The sequence below is a fragment of the Gracilinanus agilis genome, chromosome 3 (assembly GCF_016433145.1).
Source record: "Gracilinanus agilis isolate LMUSP501 chromosome 3, AgileGrace, whole genome shotgun sequence".
Lineage (NCBI taxonomy): Eukaryota > Metazoa > Chordata > Mammalia > Didelphimorphia > Didelphidae > Gracilinanus > Gracilinanus agilis.
The window spans coordinates 494137285-494160195 of NC_058132.1; the positions used below are offsets into that span (position 1 = coordinate 494137285).

At 35.7% G+C, this 22911-nt stretch overlaps 1 protein-coding gene across 1 annotated transcript in view; it reads left to right on the top strand.

The window, feature by feature from the left end:
• SLC9A4 (solute carrier family 9 member A4) overlaps positions 1 to 22911 on the top strand; it is a 78490-nt gene that overhangs the window by 17794 nt on the left and 37785 nt on the right. Inside the window, exons 3-4 of the mRNA XM_044667045.1 lie at positions 20326 to 20585; positions 22576 to 22793. Coding sequence (XP_044522980.1) covers positions 20326 to 20585; positions 22576 to 22793 — 478 coding nt within the window. The remainder of the gene's footprint in view (positions 1 to 20325; positions 20586 to 22575; positions 22794 to 22911) is intronic.

Here is a 22911-nt window from a genome sequence, read left to right on the forward strand (position 1 = left end):
ATATCTCAATCCACTCAATTACCTAGCTGCCCCCTCAGATTCCTTGTTATTCCAGACCTATAATCCTATATTGGCTATATTTAGGTAAAGAAGGAGAAATTATTTCAGAGGTCAAATCAATGCAATTAATTTATAGTAAAATTCCATGTGGGAGCTTAGAGTTCTCTGGATATATCTGTGTTTTCTAATTTGATCAAGGAGTAAAACCCTTCAATAATGTGTAAGAGAAGTTATAGAACTTTTCTTCTCTGTGAAAAAATTTAAATAGAAGTTAAAGTTACTAGAAAATATTTTTAAAAGATATTTTACTTTTCCCAATTGCATATAATAACAATTTTAACATATATTTTCTGAAATTATAAGATCCAAATTGTTTTCATCTTTCCCTTCTCTTGGACATGGTAAGTAATTCAATCTGGATTATACATGTATTATCATACAAAGCATACTTCCATATCTTATAAGAAAATACTCATAAAAAACAAAATTCCAAAATAAAAACATAAATAAGTCAATGCGGAAAATAGTAAGCTTTGATTTACATTTCAACTCCAACAGTTTGTTTTTTTTTTCCCTCTGGAGGTGGATAGCATTCTTTGTCATAAGTCCCTCAGAATTGTCCTGGATCACTGAATTGCTTAGAGGAGTTAAGTCTTTCACAGTTGAAAATCAGTATTGCTCTTACTGTGTACAAAATTCTCCTGGTCCTTCTTAATTCATTTTTCATCAGTTTGTGTAGGTTTTTCTATCTTTTTTTTTTTTTTAGGATTTTTTTTTTAATAAACCCTTGTACTTTGGTGTATTGTCTCATAGGTGGAAGATTGGTAAGGGTGGGCAATGGGGGTCAAGTGACTTGCCCAGGGTCACACAGCTGGGAAGTGGCTGAGGCCGGGTTTGAACCTAGGACCTCCTGTCTCTAGGCCTGACTCTCACTCCACTGAGCTACCCAGCTGCCCCCTAGAGGTATTATAGGATCAATGGGTATGCACAGTCTTATAATGCTGGCAAATATTTTTATGACATAATTTTCTTCTTTTGTTTTTGTAATCTCTTGTATTCTTCAGGCAGGAATTTTACAGATTGAGAAGATATAAAGGTATTGTGGTATACATTGGTGGCAGGAGCCACTGATGAACTTACAGATCCACTAAAATATCCATAGTATATGTTTCTGTAGTGTGTGCAATTTCTAGTATTCATCTGCAACTGCTTGAGTATGAACTCTTTATCTGCACATTCTATTATTAATCTCATATATTCTTAGAGGATAACCATGGCTATTTGGGAACTACTTTACAAATACATCTTCATTCTTAAATTCTTTCAGAAAAATCTGTTTGCTCATTGTCTAGTACATCTTGATCTCTTGTGATTGGCCTCAGCTCTTTCAGTGGACATAGATTTTTTCTCCATTTGCTAAGAAAGTACCTGAGAGATAGTGTGGTTCTGTGGAAAGAGAACAATATTGGGAGTTATAAATCTTTGTGTTTTGTCCTGGCTCTTGTCACTAAAGATAAATGTGACACTGTGCAAGTGAAGAAAGATCTCTAGGCTTTGGTTTCCTTATCTATAAAATGAGATGTCCAGGGATGACCACAGCCTCCTCTATTCCCTGCCTCTGAGGAGGCTAAGGTTAATGGACTGCTTGAGTTCAGGAATCTTGAACTGCAGTAGGACTCAAGCTGATTAAATATCTGAACTAGCAACAGTCCAACACCAATAAGATGACTCTCTAGGAGCTGAGGACTACCAAGGGATGGTAAACCAGCCCAAGCTAGAAATGAAACAGGTCAAGGCTTCTGTGTTGATTGGTACTGGAATGAGGCGCTTGAGTGACTATTGTATTTCTAGCTAGGTGAGATCTAAAGGCTTAGTCTAAAAGAAAAAAAAGGTAAGGAAGGAAGAAGAGAGAGAGGGAGAAAGCAAGGGAGGGAAAAAGGGAAGGAGGAAAATGAAGAAGAAAGAAGGTAAGAAAGGAGGAAATGGGAAGAAAAAAGAGGAAGGAAAGAAAGAGAAGGGAAAGAAAGAAATGAAGGAAGAAAGGGGGAAAAAGTATGTGGAAAGATTAAATGACCTCTAAAAATCAGCAAATATGTTGACATTTTCATAAAGACATTGGAATTAAAAAATGGACTCTGTGTCTATAGAGTATTGCCTAGATCTCTTTTCTTTTTTTTTTAAAGACATATTTTGTTTTCCTAGCACATTAATTTCCAAATATTTCCCTTGTGATTTCCTACCCCCTGTGCCACCCCTTATTATAAAGAATAAAAAAAAGAAAGACTCATAATCAACTGAACCTGACAATAGGTACCGTGTTCCACACCCATAGTGCTCTAGAGACCTTTGCCAAAAGGGAGGAGGCACTGTCTTATCTGACTGGCCCATAGCAAGCACTTAATAAATGCTTTATCTTTTGGAGAGGTCTATTTCAGTACTCCAAGGTTCTGCTGTTACATTGGTGTGGCTATTCCACCTGCTAAAGCAGATTGAAACTTCTTAATGATTTAATCGGTCAAATTCAAATTTCTGTGACTGAAAAATTCACCACCCTGAGGCCAACTAAATAGTTAAGCTTCACCAGTGTTAGCTTAACTGGTCTTTAGCCAACAAATATACAATCCTCCAGAAAAATTCGATTATAAAAATTTTTTCACTTGATAGGGGCTGGCAGAGTTTGTGGTCCACTGGCGAAATATTTGAGACCTCAGAGAAAATTTCATGACCCAATAAGGTCAAGGCCTTAAGTAGAAGTTAGAGATATCTTTTTTTTAAATAAGGTAATAACTGCAAAGTTATATTAATTAGTCTAATTGGATTGTAGCAATGGTATCCAACTTTAGTGTTATGGAATTTTTTATGGAGTCACTTATACATTATCGTTGTGGAGAACAGAAACCATTAATTGTGTACTGGGCCACTCCTGTTACTCTGACTAACCAAAACCAGACTCCTAGAACCAGGCTTAGAATACAACTTGTGGTCAGGGTTGAATCAAACCCTCCATTCGTGTTTTAAAAGTCAACATTCTAAAAAGGCATATCTATTAAGGCAGAGTAGCTTTTTGAGCCTCACAGAGGCTTTTGCTTTTGCTCTTTTGGCTGGACTAAAGAAAGCATAAGCCATTGAAAAAACAGTGCATTGTCATTTGGGGATGATAAATGGGGCAACTATGTAGACTCATTCTCAAAACCACTGAAGCAGAACAAAGGAAAACCTTTTCTAAGCTGGGAAGGGTATTTAATGGCTCTAGGCAAGATTCAGAAATTCATGGGCTCAAGAAATGAAAAGGATTTTAGAGATATAAGAGTGACTATCTTGCCCCTACTCACTGAAGGCCAGATATGATATATTTTGCCCTCCTGCAGAGTTTTTCAGTACCCTTAATGGGATTTGGGGTGTCTAGTCTTTCTGTTAAAATCCCATCATTTTGTGTACTCCAATTTTAGGAGTCTCTCAGTTCCATTTAGTGACAACAGTCTGACTAATTTTACAAAGGAATATTTATTTCAAAGGTAGAGTAAGAACAAATTACATACTTTCTTCTCCTAATACCTAGGAGCATAACAACCCTTTTTACTACTTCAGTTTCCAGGGAATAGAAGGATGGAGCATTAGTTGGGGGACCACGCAGCATATGGTTCTACCAAGTTCCAAGTCCAAAGCTCTACTGTGTTTTGTCATATCCTACCATCCTGGTTTCTCCAGTCTTCTTTTTCTGGGCTGGAAACAACATCCAGTAAAGGATCCTGCCAAAGTCATCATGGCATCTAGGTCTAGGAGCTCCATCACCTGTGCCTGTAACAGAAAAGGACAAATAAAACAGACCCAAACCCTAAGCCTAATTCTCAGGGCTCTAGGGCCTAAAGGGAAAAGGGAATATAGTTATTTCTCCCCATCCAGCTCAATACCTAGATGCAGAAACAGAATGAAACTAGTATGATAATGATGTAGCCTATTCTGGCAATACAACCAGTGGAAAAAGACCCATGTGGAAGGGAAAAAGAGTAGAATGTCTTTTTCTAGAATTAGATCCTTGCTATCTTCCACATAGAAACCTTCTCAAGTGATTTAGGAATGCACAGCAAATACAAATTATAACAACATCTAGTCCAACCCCCTTATTTTAGAGTTGAGGGAACAGGCCTAGGATTCTTGGAATCATAAATTTAGAGTTAAAAGGGCCCTCAGAGGTCATCTAGTCTTCCCAGACTTACAATTTTCTTTTTAAAGATAAGAAATTTAAGGCTTAGTAAGTGGCTTACTTGTGATCACATAGCTAATAAGTATCAGGGCTGGATTTGGAATCTGAATCCTTTCTCTCCAAATCTTCCATATATTTGAAAGTTGTTTCCCATCTCTTTACTATTCAAAGAAGGCTTTGAATCTTTTCCAAAAGTAAGACATGTTGCTTGATTTGGTCTAGATCTGTGATTTCATTGACTATGTGACTTGATTTATCCCAAAATAAATGCTTTAAGGTCATATAAAACTGAATTTCCTAGCATTAAAGTTATTTTTATTTATAAACAATATATAATAAAAAGTGGCCCTTGTGCCTTCTTTGCCCACCTCTACTCCTATTTCAATGTATTTTTGTCCTGGATTTCCATTTCCTACTTCTAGCCTTAACTCTGTCTTTACCTACCTTTGGGAGTTCTCATTGTAGGGATGCCCAGGATGCAGTTATTTTTTTACAATATTTTTTAAAAGTGAAAAAGCAGAACCATTCTAGCATGTTGACATAGTACAAAACTACTCATTATGCAGAGGCTGATTACTCAGGAGGTTCGCTTTTCCCCTTCCACCTTCCAGCAGCCTACTTTTATATCTTTATACATCTCATCTATCCTTGTATCACAGGAAAAGGGATCAGAAGTAAAGCTTAAATTATGTTGAATTAGTTGATTTCTTTCAAAATAAATTATATAGGGGACAGCTAGGTATCTAGTCACACAACTTCAAAGTGCCTAAGGTCAGTTTTGAACCCAAGAACCTGTCTCTAAGCTTGGCTCTGAATCCACTGAGCCATTTAGTTGCCCCAAAAATTACATTTTAAAACTAAATTAATATAGGTGGTCTGCAAGGAGCCTTGTATATGGATAGGGGACCCTGTTTCTTTTAGGGTTTGATGCCTTGGTTCTATACTACATTCTTTCTTAAGTTCATCATGGTGGGTGATTAATTGTAGTAAGTGGCACAGGAGCTGCTTCAGTCACATCTGCTTACAATCAATTGATCGATCAACAATTAAATACCTACTATGTGCCTGGCACTATGAAAGGCACCAGGAATAGAAAGACAAATGCTATCTATTGTTCACGGAATGTTAGTGATAGAAGGGGACTTGGAGATCATCCAGCCTATTTCAAAGATGAGGAAATTGGAACCCACAGAAATGAAGTGGCTGACATACAATTACGAAGTGAGTTAATGGCAGAGCCGAGATTAGAATGGAGAGCTCCTGACTCTTAATTTACAGCTCACAGCATGTTTACCACGCTGCCTCCTTAGCTGCCAGGAAGAGACATCTATTTCCTTCTATAATGTCCACGTGTGCACTGTTGGTAGGTAATGAATTTTAAAATACAGGACAGTTTTGTTTACATCCAGCCAAATTTTATATATTTATATCATTTGGTTCTGGCATCAGTTCTCAAATCAACACTAGAATTGCTTCTGAAAAGGGTACATGAACTGAATAGCTTAACAATCACTGTTACTTTCCAAATCAAAGTATGCTGCCCAGACCAACACTTCCCTATACGTTTTTAGTACTCTGTTGGAATATAAACTTCCTGAGGGTAGGGACTATCTTGTTTTTGTATTTGTATAACCAGCACTCAGCCCATTGCTTGAAATTTCCTAAATATTTGTCAATGATATTCATCCATTAATTAATTAGTTCAATACAATTTAGCCTTGCTTATATTTAACCAGGTTTTATAATACTTATATCTTTGAATTATTTTTCTGAACATGTTACAAAGGCACTCCTACTATTCCATCACTGTTACATTCTTACCACCTTGAAATTGTGTGCATACAAAATGTCTTTATCTGGAAGCTAGATATCTCAGTGGGAACTGGAACACTGGACACTGAAATAAGGAAACCCTGAGTTCAAACTGTCTCCGACACTGGGAAAATCACTAAAGCTCTGTCTGCCTCAGTTTTTCCATCTGTTAAATGAGAATAATAATAGCACCTACCTTTTAGGGTAGATGTCAGGATCAAATAAGATAATTCTTATAAAGCGCTTTGTAAACCTTAAAGCACTATATAAATGCTATCTAGTGTTATTAATATTATTATGTAATAGACTGCTTTAGAATGTCTTCCAAGTCAGACTTGTTCTGTGCTAGAGAAAAGTCCCGAGATATCTGTCATAGAACATTAGAATTGAAAAAAAGATCATGAAAAAAAAGAAAAGAAAAAAGGATCATGGAGATAATATAATTCAATGTCCTTATTTTCCAGATGAAGATGTTGAGTTCTAGATGGGAAAGATCATTTGTGCCATAGTGAGTTAGTCTCTAGTTTATATAGGTCTGTGAATATGTATATTATAACTGAGGAAGTTGGATGATACAGAGGATAGAATTCCAGAAGCCCTGAATTCAAATCTGGACTCAGATACTGCTGGCTGTGTGACCCTGAACAAGTCGCTTCTCTTCTATTTACTTCAGTTCCTCATCTGTAAAATGAGCTAAGAAGAAATAGCAAAACCACTCCAGTATCTTTGTCAAGAAAAGTGCAAATGAAGAGTCAGACATGATTGAAAGCACAGAACAGCAAAAAATTATAACTGGGGATCAATTTGGCAATAAAAGGTTGCACAGAGATACCATGCTTAAGAAAGACCCCAAAGTCTTAGAAGAGAAGATACACTTTGGTATTTGACTCCCCTTATCACAAACATACCTATAATCTCTCCAGGATTTTCAATATAGTTTGAGGAAGTTGTGAAGTAACACCTGTGGAAGTATTGGGGGTGAGCATTAATTTTAAGGGCATACATAAGAACTTATCTTTGCTTATGCATGACCAATGGGTACAGGACGGCTGAAGTCTACCCTGGATGCTCCATGTTTTTAGTAAAGAGGAATAGAATAAATCAATGTAAAATCATTTATCAAGTAATAGTACTATGTGCAAAACATTAGAGAAAAAAAAGAAAAAGAAGACAGTCTCTGCTATCCAGGCACTCACACTCTAATAACAGGGGACAGCACATATAGGAGGATTCAGAAGCAGATTGTTTGGAAATCTTATAGAACAGAAAGTAGCTGTAGCACAGTGGAGGACAAGACCTGTCAGGATGCCAATATGAGATCTTTGCCTACATTTTTTACTGAACATTTTTTCTTCCTTCCCTTTTCTTCTGTCTTTCTTATGGAGAAAAGTGGCCCTTTCATGATAAAGGGAATCATCCTCACTCATTATTTTCAATTGTGATTTTTCAGCTAGTGGTTCTTAAATCCATATCTCCATCCTTGACCTGTTACCTGTTATCTAGGTGGGTGATCTAGGTGGCTAGATTATCAGGTCTGGAATCAGGCAGACATAAGTTTACATCTGGCCTCTTAGGCCATTTACTAGATTTGTGACCCTGGGCAGGTCACAACCTCAATTTGCCTCAGTTTCCTCATTTATAAAAAGGGAATTGAAATAGCACCTCCCTTGAAGGATTGTCATAAGCATCAAATGAGATGATAATTGTAAAGGGCTTAGCATAGCACTTGGCACAAAGTATGTATATAACATGTTATAATATATAATAGTTATATATAGTACAAAATCTATATACTATATAAATGTTAGCTACTACTATTACTTTTTACTACTATTATTATTATTTAGTCCCTTATTCAGTTGTTTCAGTCATTTCTGACTCTTTGTGACCCCATCTTTGGAGTTTTCTTGGCAAAGATTTTGAAGAGATTTGTCATTTCCTTCTCCAGCTCATTTTACAGATGAGGAAAGTGAGGAAAATAAGGTTAAATGACTTGCCCAGTCACAAAACTAGTAACTGTTTGAGGTCAGATTGGATTCCAGATTTTCTTGACTCCAGGCCTACTGCTCTATCTAGTGCACACCCAGTACCTTGCAACTTTCTTATTAAAACACTAATGTCATACTAAAACACTAGTCATACATGTTTTTAGACATGGTCACTGTGAAGATATATTTTAATTGAGTATGATAATTTGTTACAAGGATTTTCCCTCTTCTTTCAAATTAGCTGTTGAAGTAGAGTGGAACATGTTAGAATAGTGGTACCAACCACCTCTCCACCAGAAAGCCATTGAAATATTCATAAAAATACCCAAATCAAATACCAGCATCAGAAATAAATTTCAGAAGGAAACATGGACAAGCAGGATGTTTTGCAAATAACATGTAGATTGTATTATATACTTTTTATTTTTTTAAAAGAAAGCTACTTGAAAGAGATTCGTGTTTCATAGGGTCCTTTTTGATTTTCTACATATATAGGAATGCCCTTTTTCATATTAAAGCTCAAGTGAAAATAATTTTTAAAAATAAATAAAATACTGATTTAATCCTATTAAACTTCTATTAAAAATCCTTCACTAGTTTTGAGATCCTAGGGTTTAGAGCTGAAAGAAAAATCATCTAATCCAGTTCCCTCATTTTGCAGACAAGGTCACTGAGCCAAAAAATTGAGGCAACTTGCCACATGGTCAGAGAGATAGAGGAATTCATCCTCAGTTCCTTTGACTGTAGACATAATGCTCTTGTCAGTGTGTCTCCCGTACATGTCACCTTCCCTTCACTGATTTTTAAGGCCTTGTCTTATGGAATGATGAGGATAAGAACTAGATCTTTGATCTTATTGTGTGCTATAGGGAACTTAAGAGATGAGGAAACTACTTTACCAATACAGATGGCTTCCTTTTCTTCAACTTAAAATGTTGAGTGTAGTCTAGAATACAGAGATCAAGTGATTTGACCAGTTACACAGCCAGTATGTGTCAAGAGCAGGCTTTGAACCAAAATATTCCTGGTTCTGAGGCCTGCTCTCCATCCACTATGTCACACTCCTTTTCACTATTTTCACAACCACCATCATGATGACCATCATCACCGTCAACATCATCACTATCTAGTCTCAGAACCATTTCTATACAAATTCCATTAAACATGGAGGAAAAGAGGAAATGAAAGTCCTAGATTATTACAGCCCACCCTGAACTCTCCCTTCTCTGAATTCCAGTTGTACTTTGTGAAGAAAAGGTCCAGCCAGTTTCCAAACAAAATACTCTCTACCTATTTTTACTTTTGAGTAACTAACTGCCTACTATCTTCACTGTGAAGGGGACAGGGGACCCTTCTCCAAAGCCTATGTTGGGTCTGTGACATTTTCTTTCTCTTTCTCTTTTTCTGTTTTTTCCTCCTTCTTCTGTACTCCTTCCTCTATTCCTCTAGTGTTGTCTTTCTAGAGGCTTGAGGGCAGAAAAAAAAAGGAAAGGGATTTTTAGACAAGGCTTCTATTAGTTTAGTTCTTTCCTCACAATAGTACTGTGAGTGAGAATTCTGAGAAACTAGTGAATAGGAATATCACTAGAGATTCAGGGAAGGGATTGGGGGAGGGTCTCTAGGGCTTAGAGAGTAAGGTCATCTTGCCCAGACCAAGAAGGAGGTCAACTTGATTTCAGGGCAGCCCACATTGTGAATAATTTTTAGTCATTTCCATCTAGAAGCTCTGAAGATCACCTATTAAAACCAGATAGGAGATCTCAATCTAATTCTTGAGTAGGCAAAGTTCCAAGGCAGAGAGGAACGCCTAAATAGAGACTCTGGGTCAAGAGACAAGGGAGACACAGAATCATTAGGAGCTCCTGGAAGAAATGAGCAAATTCTTTGGGGAAAAAAAGCTGCCTCTATTTCAAATGGCCAGGGAATTTATCATGGACATATGTCAAATCAGTGTAAGCATACACACAGATATACACACCAATGCAAACACAACATTTTAAAGTAAAATACTTGTATATGATTGTATTTTTTGTCCTTTAAAAACTGAAATAGTTTTACTATATTTTTAAACTTTGAGCATAGAAATTAATATGTACTTATAATTATACATCTAAGCTAGGTTGTATTTTTTAGACTTTGGGAACATAAATTAATGTTTACTTATAATTATGTATCTAGGACAGGTATTCTGTATCTGGAGTCTATGGACATATATGTACACATATAAACTATATAGATATAGACATATAAATTACATGCCAATATATTTTATTTCCTTTCCAATCCTTTGTATTTTATTTTATGCATTTAAGAGAATCATTCTTAAAGGAGGTCTATAGGTTTTACCAGACTGAGAAAAGGGCCTATCACACAAACACATACACATACAGAATTCTAAATGACTGTCTTAGATCTTCATTTTCCTGGTGAAGGAACTGAAGCCCAGATACTGAGCCATGTGATTTGGCATGTCCTTGAATACATGGGGAGGGTTCACTGCATGAGATTCTTTAATGTCAATCTCTTGAGTTACTGGGATTCTTCTGATATCTACATAATCAATGAAAGGAAATAGTGGATTTATAAATATGCTGGCTCCTGGAGCAGTCATACCCAATAGGGGAAACTATTCCTCAGACTGTCTGAGAAACTGCTGTGACCTTTAGGAGCCTATGTCTTCAGTTCCTTTTTAAATCCAAGCAGTATCAGACTGGTGATTAATAGGCAGTCATTCTTTTCTCTTTTTAGCCTGTTGTCTTCAGTCACCCCCTCTTCAGCTCGGCTTATTGCATAGCACCCACTTCATTACCCTGCTATCATCCCCACACATCCGACCTGACCAATCTGTTTTGCATTGATTCAGTTCTTGGCAAAAATAGCCCTCTTGGAAATACATCCATGAAGGTTGTTTCCTTATCTGTAAAATGAACCAGTTGGGCTAAATGATCTCTCAAGTACTCTTAAGAAGGCTGTTTTTGTCTATCTAAAAGCTGCCCAAGAATATGGACTGCTTAGGTCCTGAGCAATTATCTCCAGGGCCTTTTAGTCTCCCTGTTACCTATAGGCTGTTGTTGGAGAGTTTCCCAGATATCTGTTGTCATATACCAATATTAGTTCATAGAATCATAAATTAAGTGCTGGAATGATCATTTTATAGTCCAAATCCTAATTTCATAGATACGGAAATTGAGGTCCAAGGAGATTCAATGACATATCCAGGTCCTTTCAGGTAAAAGTACCAGAGATGCTTTTAGACAAAGGTTAGGATTCAAATTCAGATCCTTTGATTTTAGAATGAGCATTCTTTCCATTAGATTATGTGGTCCTCTGTGTAATGGGTAGATTCCATGTAATTTCTTCAAGCACTAATATGTAAAATAAACTGAATAAGCCTCAGTAATGCATCCCTATTTTATTGAACTAGTGCTACATGTTAAGAGAGATGATATGCCACCAAATCTGAAGTATAGGCATGGTATGCCAATAAATATTTAATAATCATCTTTTCAGGAAAGAAATTTTATACAGAGCACATTTTCAATTTTAAGTTGTATTATTAACATTTTATCCATCACTTTCTTTATTTTTTCTTTTTTTTTAAATTATAACCCTTACCTTCTACCATAGAATCAATACACTACATTGGTTCTAAGGCAGAAGTATGGTAAGGGCTAGGCAATGGGGGTTAAGTGACTTGCCCACGGTCACACATCAAGGAAATGTCTGAGGCCAGATTTGAACCTAAGACCTCCTGTTTCTAGGCCTGGCTCTCAATCCACTGAGCTACCCAGTTGCCCGCATCCATCACTTTCTTAAATCTAGACAAGCAACAAAATAATAAATCAAGTCCTGATTGGTTGAATTTATCAATTTCTGAGATGTAACTCCTCACGCTGAAAATTTAACAAAAAGCTCTCTGAGTTTCTAGCTAGTTCCAGTAGAGGACTACAGCACAGTAGAGAAGCTTTTGGCTATTTTTAAATCAATGAGCATTTGTTAAGTACCTATTATATAGAAATTTCAAAATCCAGATAAAAATATATAAACACAAACAGCAAAACCACTACCAACTAACATTTATATAGCAATTTAATGTGCTTTACATGCATTGTCTCATTTTGAAATAGTTCTTGTTCTCAAGGAGCTCACATTCTAATGGCATTAATGTATATTAATGCAAAATCTGACAGAATTTTGGAACTGGAAGGAACTTTAAACACCACTTAGTCTCAACTTAATTTTACAGATATTTTACAAATAAAGACCTGAGTGGTAAAATAAAATGTCCAAGTTAGCAATGCTAGAATCACAGGATCACTGAATTGAGAGTTGGAAGAGAGAGATTTTAGAGCTCATAACCCACTGCTTTTTAGTGGGAAAAGAACTTGAAATCCCAAAGAGGTAAAGGGGCTTGTCTAAGGCAATATAAATAGAAATGAACAGAGTAAGGATTTGAATCTCCAACTCCAAACATAGGGTTCCTTATAGGATTTCTCCAAAGCTAATGACAGAGTTTAGCCTCATCCTTCTAGTCCTGCAGTGTTTAGCTCTTTAGGAACACAAGCATGATAAGCAGTCTGTTAGAACCCAGGACCACTGCTGCTATTTATCATAATATATCCCTTAATGACATTTGACCCTTCATTTCAGTATTTAGAAGATAAATGACCTTTTCTCTTTTCTTTTTGGAGGAGCATTACTTCCCTTGAAATTTAGGCATGCTTCCACCAGGGGATGAAACTAAGTCAATTGTTCTTGATCTCAGCTTGAAATCATAGCTTTCCTGATTTAAGATAAATTTCTAATCTTCAGGGGACTTTCACAAGATTACAGATTTATAGGTGAAAAGTGCCTTAGGGACAGTCAAATTCAATACCCCTCATTTTAGAGTCCCTTGAATAGAGAGGAGAACAAATTAGTCTATTCTTCAAGAAATTAATTCAGATTATTCATTGGAAGGTCAAATACTTAAGTTGAAGTTTAAATATTTTGGCCATATAATAAGAAGATAGGATTCATTGGAGAAGAACATTATATTGAGAAAGATTGAAAGCAAAAGGAAAAGGGGATAGCAGAAGTTGAGGTGGATAGATAGTGTCATGGAAACGATAAACATGAACTTGGACACACTTTGAGAAATAGTGGAAGACAAAAGACTTCCACTATGATCTATGGTCCACAGGGTCAAGAAGTCAGTCATGACTGAAGGACCTAACCAATAATACATTTTATAAAGTAAATCAAGTGACTTGCTCAAAGTCTCATTTATAATGATTGGAAGAGTTGGGATTTGAACCAGGATCTCTGACTGTAAATCCATTGCTACTTCAACTATGCCACACCAACTAGACCTTTAAAATGGAACACAATTTTCAAATTACATCTCTTTTTAAAAATACCTAAAATTAAGTAAAATTGAAACTAATACAAATGATGATCTTTCTCTAAAGCAAATGTTCTTAATCATTTTTGTGTCATGGACTCCTCTGGTAATCTGATAAAGTCTATTTTTTTTTTGGTACCCTTACCTTCTGTCTTAGAATCAACACTTTGAATTATTTTCAAGGAAGAAGAAGTGTTAGGACTAGATATCTGGAATTAAGTGAGTTGCCCAGGGTCACATATATATGTCTTTTCATAATAATGTTTTAATTGCAAAATAAAATGAAATTATCAAGGAAACAAATCAAGTTAAAAACAATAATCAAATATTAAAAATAAACAAACAAAAACCAAGTTCATAGATCTTAATTTAATCATCTCGCTTTAGAGCAACTTTAAATATCTTATTAAATAGTTTAATATCATCTTCATTTCCATATAATCCCTTCTTTTGCCACCCAGAAACCTATCCTCTATAAAAAAAAAAGAACAAAAAGATAGGAAGAGATGCTTCAGCAAAACTAGCCAATCATGTATGCAAAATTCTTTACTTATAGTCCTCTATCTCTGAAAGAAAAAAAAAGGAGAGCTGAATTTTGAAAGTCAAACTTAATCATTACAATTACAGAGGCTTTGGTTTTGATTTGTTGTTGTTGTTATTGGGATTTTCCCCCTATTGTACTGTTGTAGTTATGTATGCTGTTTTTCCTGGTTTTGCTGACTTTATTTTTTATTAGTTGATAGAAGTTTTCTCATGTTCCTTTGTATTTTCTATATATTCACTATTTCTTCCAGCACGATAATATTTAATCATAGTGCACTGCAACTTGCTTAGTTGTTTCCCAATTAAAGTTAATAAGTATCTATCTTGTTTTCTGTTTTTATTTCTACTATAAAAAAGTATTCTCCCAAGTATTTTGATATATATTGGGTACTTCTTTTAATCTTTCAACTTTCTTATAATTGAGATCTCTTCCAGTGGGATATCTGGATCAAAGGTATAAGCATATAAATCCTTCTATACACTCATAGAATGATTCTAATTTGCTTTCCAAAATGGTTGGGTTAAATCACTTTTAGGAACAAATAAAATTCTGAATATGCAAATTTCTTTTTTTAATTGATTATATTTTAATAACAAATTTCCTCATAAGTTTTGCAAAGTTATATGATTCATGTTGTCTCCCTTCTTTCTTCCCTCCACCCTCTGGGACTTGACAAGCAATTCAATCTGGATTATATATGTATTATCACTCAAAACATTTCCATTTTGTAAGTTATTCATTTTTGTAAGTGAATAATCTTATAAAACAAAAACTCTAAATCATATATACCCAAATAAACAAGAAATAGATCATATTTGTTCACCTGCATTTATACTCTAACAGTTCTTTTTCTGGAGGTGGACAACATTCTTTTTCATAAATCCCTCAGAATTGTCCCGGATCATTGGATTGCTATTAGTAGCAAAGTCTATCACATTTGATTGTTCTACAGTATTTCAATTACTGTGTATGTATGATGTTCTCCTGATTCTTTTTATTTTACTCTGCATCAGTTCAAATAGGTCTTTCCAGTTCTTTCTGAAATCATCTTGTTCATCATTCCTTATAATACAATAGTATTCCATCACCATCATATATCACAATCTGTTCAAAATAAAAATGTTCAGTCATTCCCCAATTGAGGCACATAATTTTAGTTTTCAGTTTTCTGCCACTACAAAAAGTGCAGCTATAAATATTTTTGTACAAACAGGTCCTTTCCCATTTTAAAAAATCTCTTTGGGATACAGCCCCAATAGTGGTATTGCTGGATCAATAGGTATGGATTTTTATAGCTTTGGGGGCATAATTCCAAAATGCCTTTAGGAATGGTTGGATTAATTCACAATTCTACCAGCAATGTATTAGTGTCCCAATTTTGCCACATTCCCTCCAACATTTATTATTATCCTTTACTGTCATATTGGCCAATTTGGTAGGTGTGAGGTGGTACCTAATAGTTGTTTTAATTTGCATTTCTCTAATCAGAGGTATTTAGAACACTTGTTCATATGATTATTGATAGCTTTGATTTCTTCATTTGAAATCTAACTATATCCTTTGACCATTTATCATTTGGGGTGTAACTTGTATTCTTATAAATTTGATTTAGTTCTCTATGTATTTGAGAAATGAGATTTTTATCAGAGGAAGTTTTTATAATAATTTATTTTTATATCTTTCTTACCTATAGTTCAGCGAGATGCTATAATGCAAGCATTCTGCAAATGTGGTAATACTATGTTGTTGTTGTTGTTATTGTTGTTATTAGCAACTTTGCAAACTTTTTGAAGTTTTCGGCAGTTTTTTCCCTCTTTATATTCATTTCCTAATTTGGTCATAAATACCATTGGACAGTTGAAGCACAGCTTTTGGAGTTAAAACTTCAAAAGTCATTTGTAACATTTCTTAGCTAACACAGAAAGTCAGGAGATCTGGATTCTTACTTCAGATCTGATACTTAGTAGTTATGGAATCTTTGGTAAAAAATTTAAATTTTAAGCAATCCCTTAATTTTTTGGTACTGTTTCTTCTATAAAATGAGATGATTGGATAAGGTAATCTCCAAGGCCTCTTCTAGCTTAAATAAAATCCTACCTTCTACAAGAAGCCTTTCCCAACCCCTTTTAATTCCAATGCTTTCCCTCTATTAATTATTTCCTATTTATTCTGCATATAGCTTGCTTTGTAAATATTTGTTTGCATGTTGTCCCTTTATTAAACTGTAAACTCCTTGAGGGGTGGCAATTGTTTTTTCCTTCATTTTGTATCTCCAGCATTTAGGATGGTCTAGGTGTTGAGGGAGGACTATTACTTGTGGTGTGAGGCCTTGCTGAACCCTCTTCAGGACTGCTCATTGACCTTTGCTGTCTACTTGTCACCTAACTCTCACCCATATTCTAGTAAAACTGTCTTAGAAGATGGATTAAACTAAATGAATGGTAACTGACAGGCCTCAAACTTGTCAGTGAGGGAAGAGAATGTCTACCCCAAGCACGTGAAGAACTCCCCTGTTAATATTAATGGATATGAACAATTTATTCCAATTGGTATGAAGGCATTAAAGTAGGCATTGGGGAGGGCTTAGAGCTTGGTCAGACACTGAAGACATCAAGGTCATCCATGATATCCTGGACCATCACCAGTTGTCCTGCCTTTTGTCCTGCCACTGGACTTTGATGATTCTAGAAGACAGAGTGAAGCTGATGAATTTGTGCTACTGCTTCACTTAAATCCAACTCATGAGCAAGGCAAGACATTATCTCTGTGATGTTATTAGTCTTCAAAAAGAGAGGAAAAACAATGACAACAATATCCATCAGTTAGCATAGTGATTGGCATATAGTAAATGGTTAATACAGTGCTCCATGGCTCTTTTAAGGACCTTTTCCCCTGTCTAGTTCTTAAGTCAGTCAAAATCCTTTTCCTTAAAGCTTCTTTGCTAAACTCTTTAACCTTTGATCAACATCTTTCTAGACTTTAATGAAGAAGACTGTAAGGAAAAGATCTAGTACCTCTCCTTATATTTTTTCCTCCCCCCTTCTAATTATAGTGAAGTATTCCTGCTCGCTTCTCATTTTCTTAAATATAAATTCAATTCTTAGTCAACCAGCCTTAGAAACTAACTTGTCTCAAACATGTCCCATTTATAGTTTAAAGTGACAGTAACTATTAATGCAGAACAATTTCCTGATTTTATTAAACAATCTGATGCTTTTATAAAACAGATGAAGATGGTTCTTGATAATATTCTCTGGGTTAAGATTCTGCCTACCGTATCTATCATGCCATTTGTGACCTAAACTATACTTGCAAATATGTCATTGGAGAGATCATACTATTCAATAACCAATCCAGAATGCCTCAACCCTAGATCTTTCTGAAGGGAGTAGGGGGTGGTTGCAACATGCACAAGGGACTGCAAAATACCCTGCTCTTTTCTGGATCATAGTTATCCAGGTGTACCATAGCTGAAATAACTCTTTTTTTTTTTTTAACTCTTAGGATCAACTTTAAAACAGAAGGGCAAGGACTTGGCATACAGGTTTAAATTAACTTGCCCATGGTCACAAAACTAGAAAGATAGATTTGAGCCCAGATCCTCCTTGAGTCCTGGCCTGGTTCTCTATCTACTGTGCTACCTAGTTGTCCCTGATACCAAGCCAACTTTTACTGACTCTGAGATCTGATCATTAACTTTTCACTGTGAACATTTATACCTCATAAATTGACAAATACTAAGAACTTGAGTTTGATTTGTTGTTCTGTAGAGACTTAAGAAAGTAATGGAGAAAATGTTAATAATGCAGATTAAATTTAAAAGTGTGTTGGGTATATTTTTTTCTTCCAAGATCCAGTTGTTAAACATTTACCAGAATACCATTCCATAGTTATACAGTTAGAAGGTATTTAGAATACTTCTAAGATTTTTTGTTTGTTTTGTTTTGTTTTTAAAAGGCAACAATGGGTATGAATGAGAAAACTTGTGATTTCATCAGTGTGAGGAACTCTTGGAGCTAATTCCTACCTTCCAATCTTAGAGGGTTACCTTGGGGTCACTCAGAAGTCAATGTGACTTACCCAAGTTAGCATAATGATTATTTATAGAGGCAGGATTTGAACCCCAGTCTTCCTGACTGTCACTATCCATTATTCCATATTACCTCTGTAAAGTTAACCTCCTTAATCATATATGGACTTTAACTTCCCAGACTGGTTGATGGTATCTTCCTTCCAAAGTGAACCAGATAACACGAATATGGTCTTAGTGACCTCCACAAATCCTTTCCAATTCAAAAATTCCAACAATATGGCAAGCAGATGTAAGGCAATTTCAGTTTGTGGCAGCTACATACAAATCTTGGAGTTAGATTGTATTCTTAGAACCTTCTTTGAGTTTACCTTCAGACACTCCACCCTACTCCCCCCAAACCCCAGTTAAACTCACACAAAGCTGCTGTTTCTGGTTGCTGTGGAATGGAGATGCTAGCTTCTCATCTCGCTCCTCACTTCCTTGATCTGAGCTGAACTCTGAATATGCAACACCCAGTGATTTCCAAGGGCCTCATCTACTTTGCTCTAGGAGTAGAGTCATGTAGGAGGAGGAACAGTAAAACCACTGGATTTCTCTTGGATTCCTTTTGTAACCATAAATCACTATTCTCCCTCTCGAGATTTAGCCAAGGTTTGCTAGAAATGTGGCCTCAATTTATTTAAATAAAAGAGACTACTACCAACTCAATTACTACTAACTCAATCCAGATTTGCTGAAAGGCTTGTAAATTGATGAAGTTTCTCCCCCATTCCCCCACAAATTGGGAGTCAAATTACACGGGCATCAGTTATTTCTGGGACCAAGGACCAAAGTAGAAGCAGGCTGGCAACTATAACTGAAAGACCACTTAATAAGGAAAGGGGGTATTCAATTCCCTCATGAATACTCAGAGTGAAGTCAAAGCTTAGTTTGTCAAATAAGGTACACAAATACAAAATATATGCAAAGTAAAATACAAAATCATTTGGTTAAGGGTTGTGGAGAAGAGCACTGCCAGTGGGATTTATCGGGAAGTTTCCTATAGGAAATAGCCCTTGAACTGATCCTTAAATGAAACTAGGATTCCAGTAGGCAGAACTGGGAGGCATGAGGCATAGCCCTCATGCATGTCCCTTATGCCTCCATGCAGTCTACCTAGGAAAGCAAGGTTGGATGATACAAAGGGAAATACTGAAAGATCAATGACTTTCCTCATTGTGGGAAACTCCTGGTTATGAGGACTTTCTTCACCTTCTTAGATCTCAACCTCTAGTAAATAGATAAATCTCAGGGGAGTGGCAGCTTGGTGGAGTAGTGGATAGAGTGCCAAGTCTGAAGTCAAGAAGGATCATCTTCAAGAGTTCAAATCTGGCCCCAAACACTTCCTAACTATGTGACCCTGGCAGGTCACTTCACTCTGCTTGCCTCAGTTTCCTCATCTGTAAAATGATCTGGAAAAGGAAATGGCAAACTACTTCAGTATCTTTGATAAGAAAACCCCAAATGAGGTCACAAAGAGTCAGACTCAATTGAACAACAAAATGGATATTTACTTGATACACTCAGAAATCAAGTTTTTGCTCAAGGTCACATTGCTAGTAAGCATCAAATGTAGGACTTATACCTAAACCTTCCTGATTCAAAGTCTACTATTTAGTGTGTTATATGATACATCTTGAAACAATGGACCTTAGATTTAGAACAGGAAGAAACTTAGAGTCCATTCAATACAAACTCCTCACTTTACAGATTAGGAAACTGAGGCTTAGAGAGGCTATATGACTTGCCAGTAAGTGGCATAATTTGAATTTGAATTCAATGGGATTTGAATTTAGATCCTCTAATTATGTCCTTTCCATTGCACAATGGCCCCCTGATATTTCAAAATATACAAAGTAGGTTATATAACTGATTATTTTAAAAAATGAAATATTTAACTGGAACACTATAAAGGGTTCAGGATTAAATCAGGGAGCCTTAAAGGTTAATCTTTATTAGTAGTAGTTTTGCCTTATTGCCATTATTATTATATGGATGACAGTGGGGTATAGTGCATAGAGCACTGGTCTTGAAGGCAAGAAAACTTCAGATTCAGTCTCAGACACTAACAAGTTCTTGAGAAAATCACTTAACCTCAGGTTACCTCAGTTTTCTTAACTGTAAAATGGGGATAATCACAGGACCTACCTCTCAAGGTGGTTGTGAGGATCAAATGAGATAATAATTTAAAAGTGCTTAGGACAATACCTGGAATGTAGTAAGTTTTATATAAATGTTTTTTTATTGTCATAGCTCAAATCCAAATTAGGAATTTGAGAGTCTAAAATATTTCTAATTAGTTTTCGTTGTTTCTTTGTCCAGGTGTTATACAATATATTAATCGCCTTCACGAAGATGCATAAATTTGAAGACATAGAACCCATTGATATTTTGGCTGGATTTGCCCGCTTTATTGTGGTAGGGGTTGGGGGAGTGTTTTTTGGCATCATCTTCGGCTTCATTTCTGCCTTTATCACACGTTTCACCCAGAACATTTCTGCAATTGAACCACTGATTGTCTTCATGTTCAGCTACCTGTCTTATTTAGCTGCTGAAACACTCTACCTCTCTGGCATCCTGGCGTGAGTATAAATTAAGAATCATCTCTCCTGGTAATTAAAAGAAAATCAAAACAGCCTTATGGAGACCATTTTTAAGCAATCAACCCACTCTGACTGAGCACTTAATAATGTGCCAGATACTAGAGATACAAAGACAAAGAGTAAACAGCTGCTGCTCACAAGTAGCTTATAATCGATCAGGGGCATTAATCAGAAAGAAGCATTACTCTTGAAGCTAACCCTCAAAGGCGTTAACAGGATTTATAGTTTTTGAATGTTGACCAAATCTAATTCAGGCCCTTTGCATGACACAAATAGTTTCCCCAATATTTGCATTCACATTCCCTCTATTATTTGCATAGGGGAGAGTTGTGGTTTTGTAATAGTTTAGAATTTTCCACAATGCTAAAGGTGAAAGCAGGAAGGATATTTAATTTTCCTATTATTAACTTCCAATAATAGCAAATTTTTCAATTAATAGTACCTTTCAACTAAATTAAAGGAGATTTGGGACCTCCAAAGTAATTCAGTTATTTTGAATCAAAATTACTCTTTTTTTTACATGTAAGGCAAGATATGCTATGAAATAACCCATTTGTGGCTACTATCACCATCCACGCCATCCTCCATCTCCAATGGCAGGGCAAGGATTATCATTGAGTTATTTCAGTGTGAAGGAAGAATGGGTTGCTCGAGAAAGTGAGAGGTTTGGATAATTTCTGAAGATAAGAACTTACATTTTTCCTTCTTCAATGTACGTCTCACACATTTGTTCCTAAAAGTGTTTTTTTTTTTAGTCTGATCTGACCTTTTGAGTTATTTCTATGGGTCTTTCTGTACCAATGCCCAGGAACTTAGTATGGAAACATTTTAATTGAACTGTATACATAAAAAAGTCACAAGAAATGCTGTTCAGGTGGTAAGAACAAGCCTGGTAGCATGCCTGACTGAATTATGCCTTCTAGGCAACTGGTGCTGAATTAGTGCCATTGAAAATGCTCTTTGAAATGAAGGGGAAAATGGGAATATGAAATAAAGCTTAACTGATAACTTAAAGGGGAAGATGTAAGCTATCTTGTCTACTATTTACATATAGATTTAGTGGCATCTTATCATATAAAAGTCAAACCATGCCCATTCTTTTTAATTTATCACATCATAATTGTCGGAACCAATATTGGCTGTTTGGCATTACAGCAGCTGCTTTATTTTGAGGAATTAAGTTGCTTCCACCTCTTTAGCACAGGAGTTCTTAACTTTTTTTTTTTGGCATGTTCCCTTGTCCTCTTCGACAATCTTGTAAGGCGAATGGCTCCCTTCTCAGAAAAAAATGTTTTTAAATGAAAAAAAATAAAATGCAAAGGATTGCAATAGAAACCAATTAGATCAAAATAGTTATATAATGTATATATAATATAAGTATATATAACTATTATATATCTTGAATATCTGTATATATATAAAACAAAATATACACATATATAATATTATTTATACATCTTTATTATATATATATATATATGTGTGTGTGTGTGTATAAAACACTTATAACCTTTATATATCTAGTTAAAACCTTTATAGATGTGGTTATATAAAACTGGATCCCAGACTAAGAATTCTTACCATTCAGTACAAGAAAAAGAATTAAAGGGAAAAAAAAACACTACAGGGGGCAGTTAGGTGACCCAGTGAATTGAGAGCCAGATCTAGAGACAGGAGATCCTGGGTTCAAAATTGTCCTCAGATACTTCCTAACTGTGTGACCCTGGGCAAGTCTCTTAATCCCCATTGCCAAGCCCTTATCATTCTTTTGCCTTGGAACAGTATAGATTCTAAAATGGAAGGTAAGAGTTTTTTTTTTGTTGTTGTTTTTTAATTTACACATAGCAGCAAAGAAGAAAGTTTATTTGGATTAAAGATAGGATAAACATAAAGATGCCCCTTTCATCAGGACAATTTTTAAAGCTGTTGCTGAAGAATTGCTATGGCTGAGACACTGTTGTTCCTATAGGATCACAGCCTGTGCCGTGACAATGAAAAAGTATGTGGAAGAAAATGTGTCACAGACATCCTATACCACCATCAAGTATTTCATGAAGATGCTGAGCAGTGTCAGTGAAACCCTGATCTTCATCTTCATGGGAGTGTCGACAGTGGGAAAAGATCACGAATGGAACTGGGCCTTCGTCTGCTTCACCCTGATCTTCTGCCAAGTTTGGCGAGCGATAAGTAAGAAGCCAGTAGCTTAATGTGGCAACCCTGGGGAGTTGCAATACTGTGCCTTCTTTTTTCTTTTAAGGAAAAAAATAAATTCAATTCAAAAAGAAAGTAGAAATTTGACACTAAC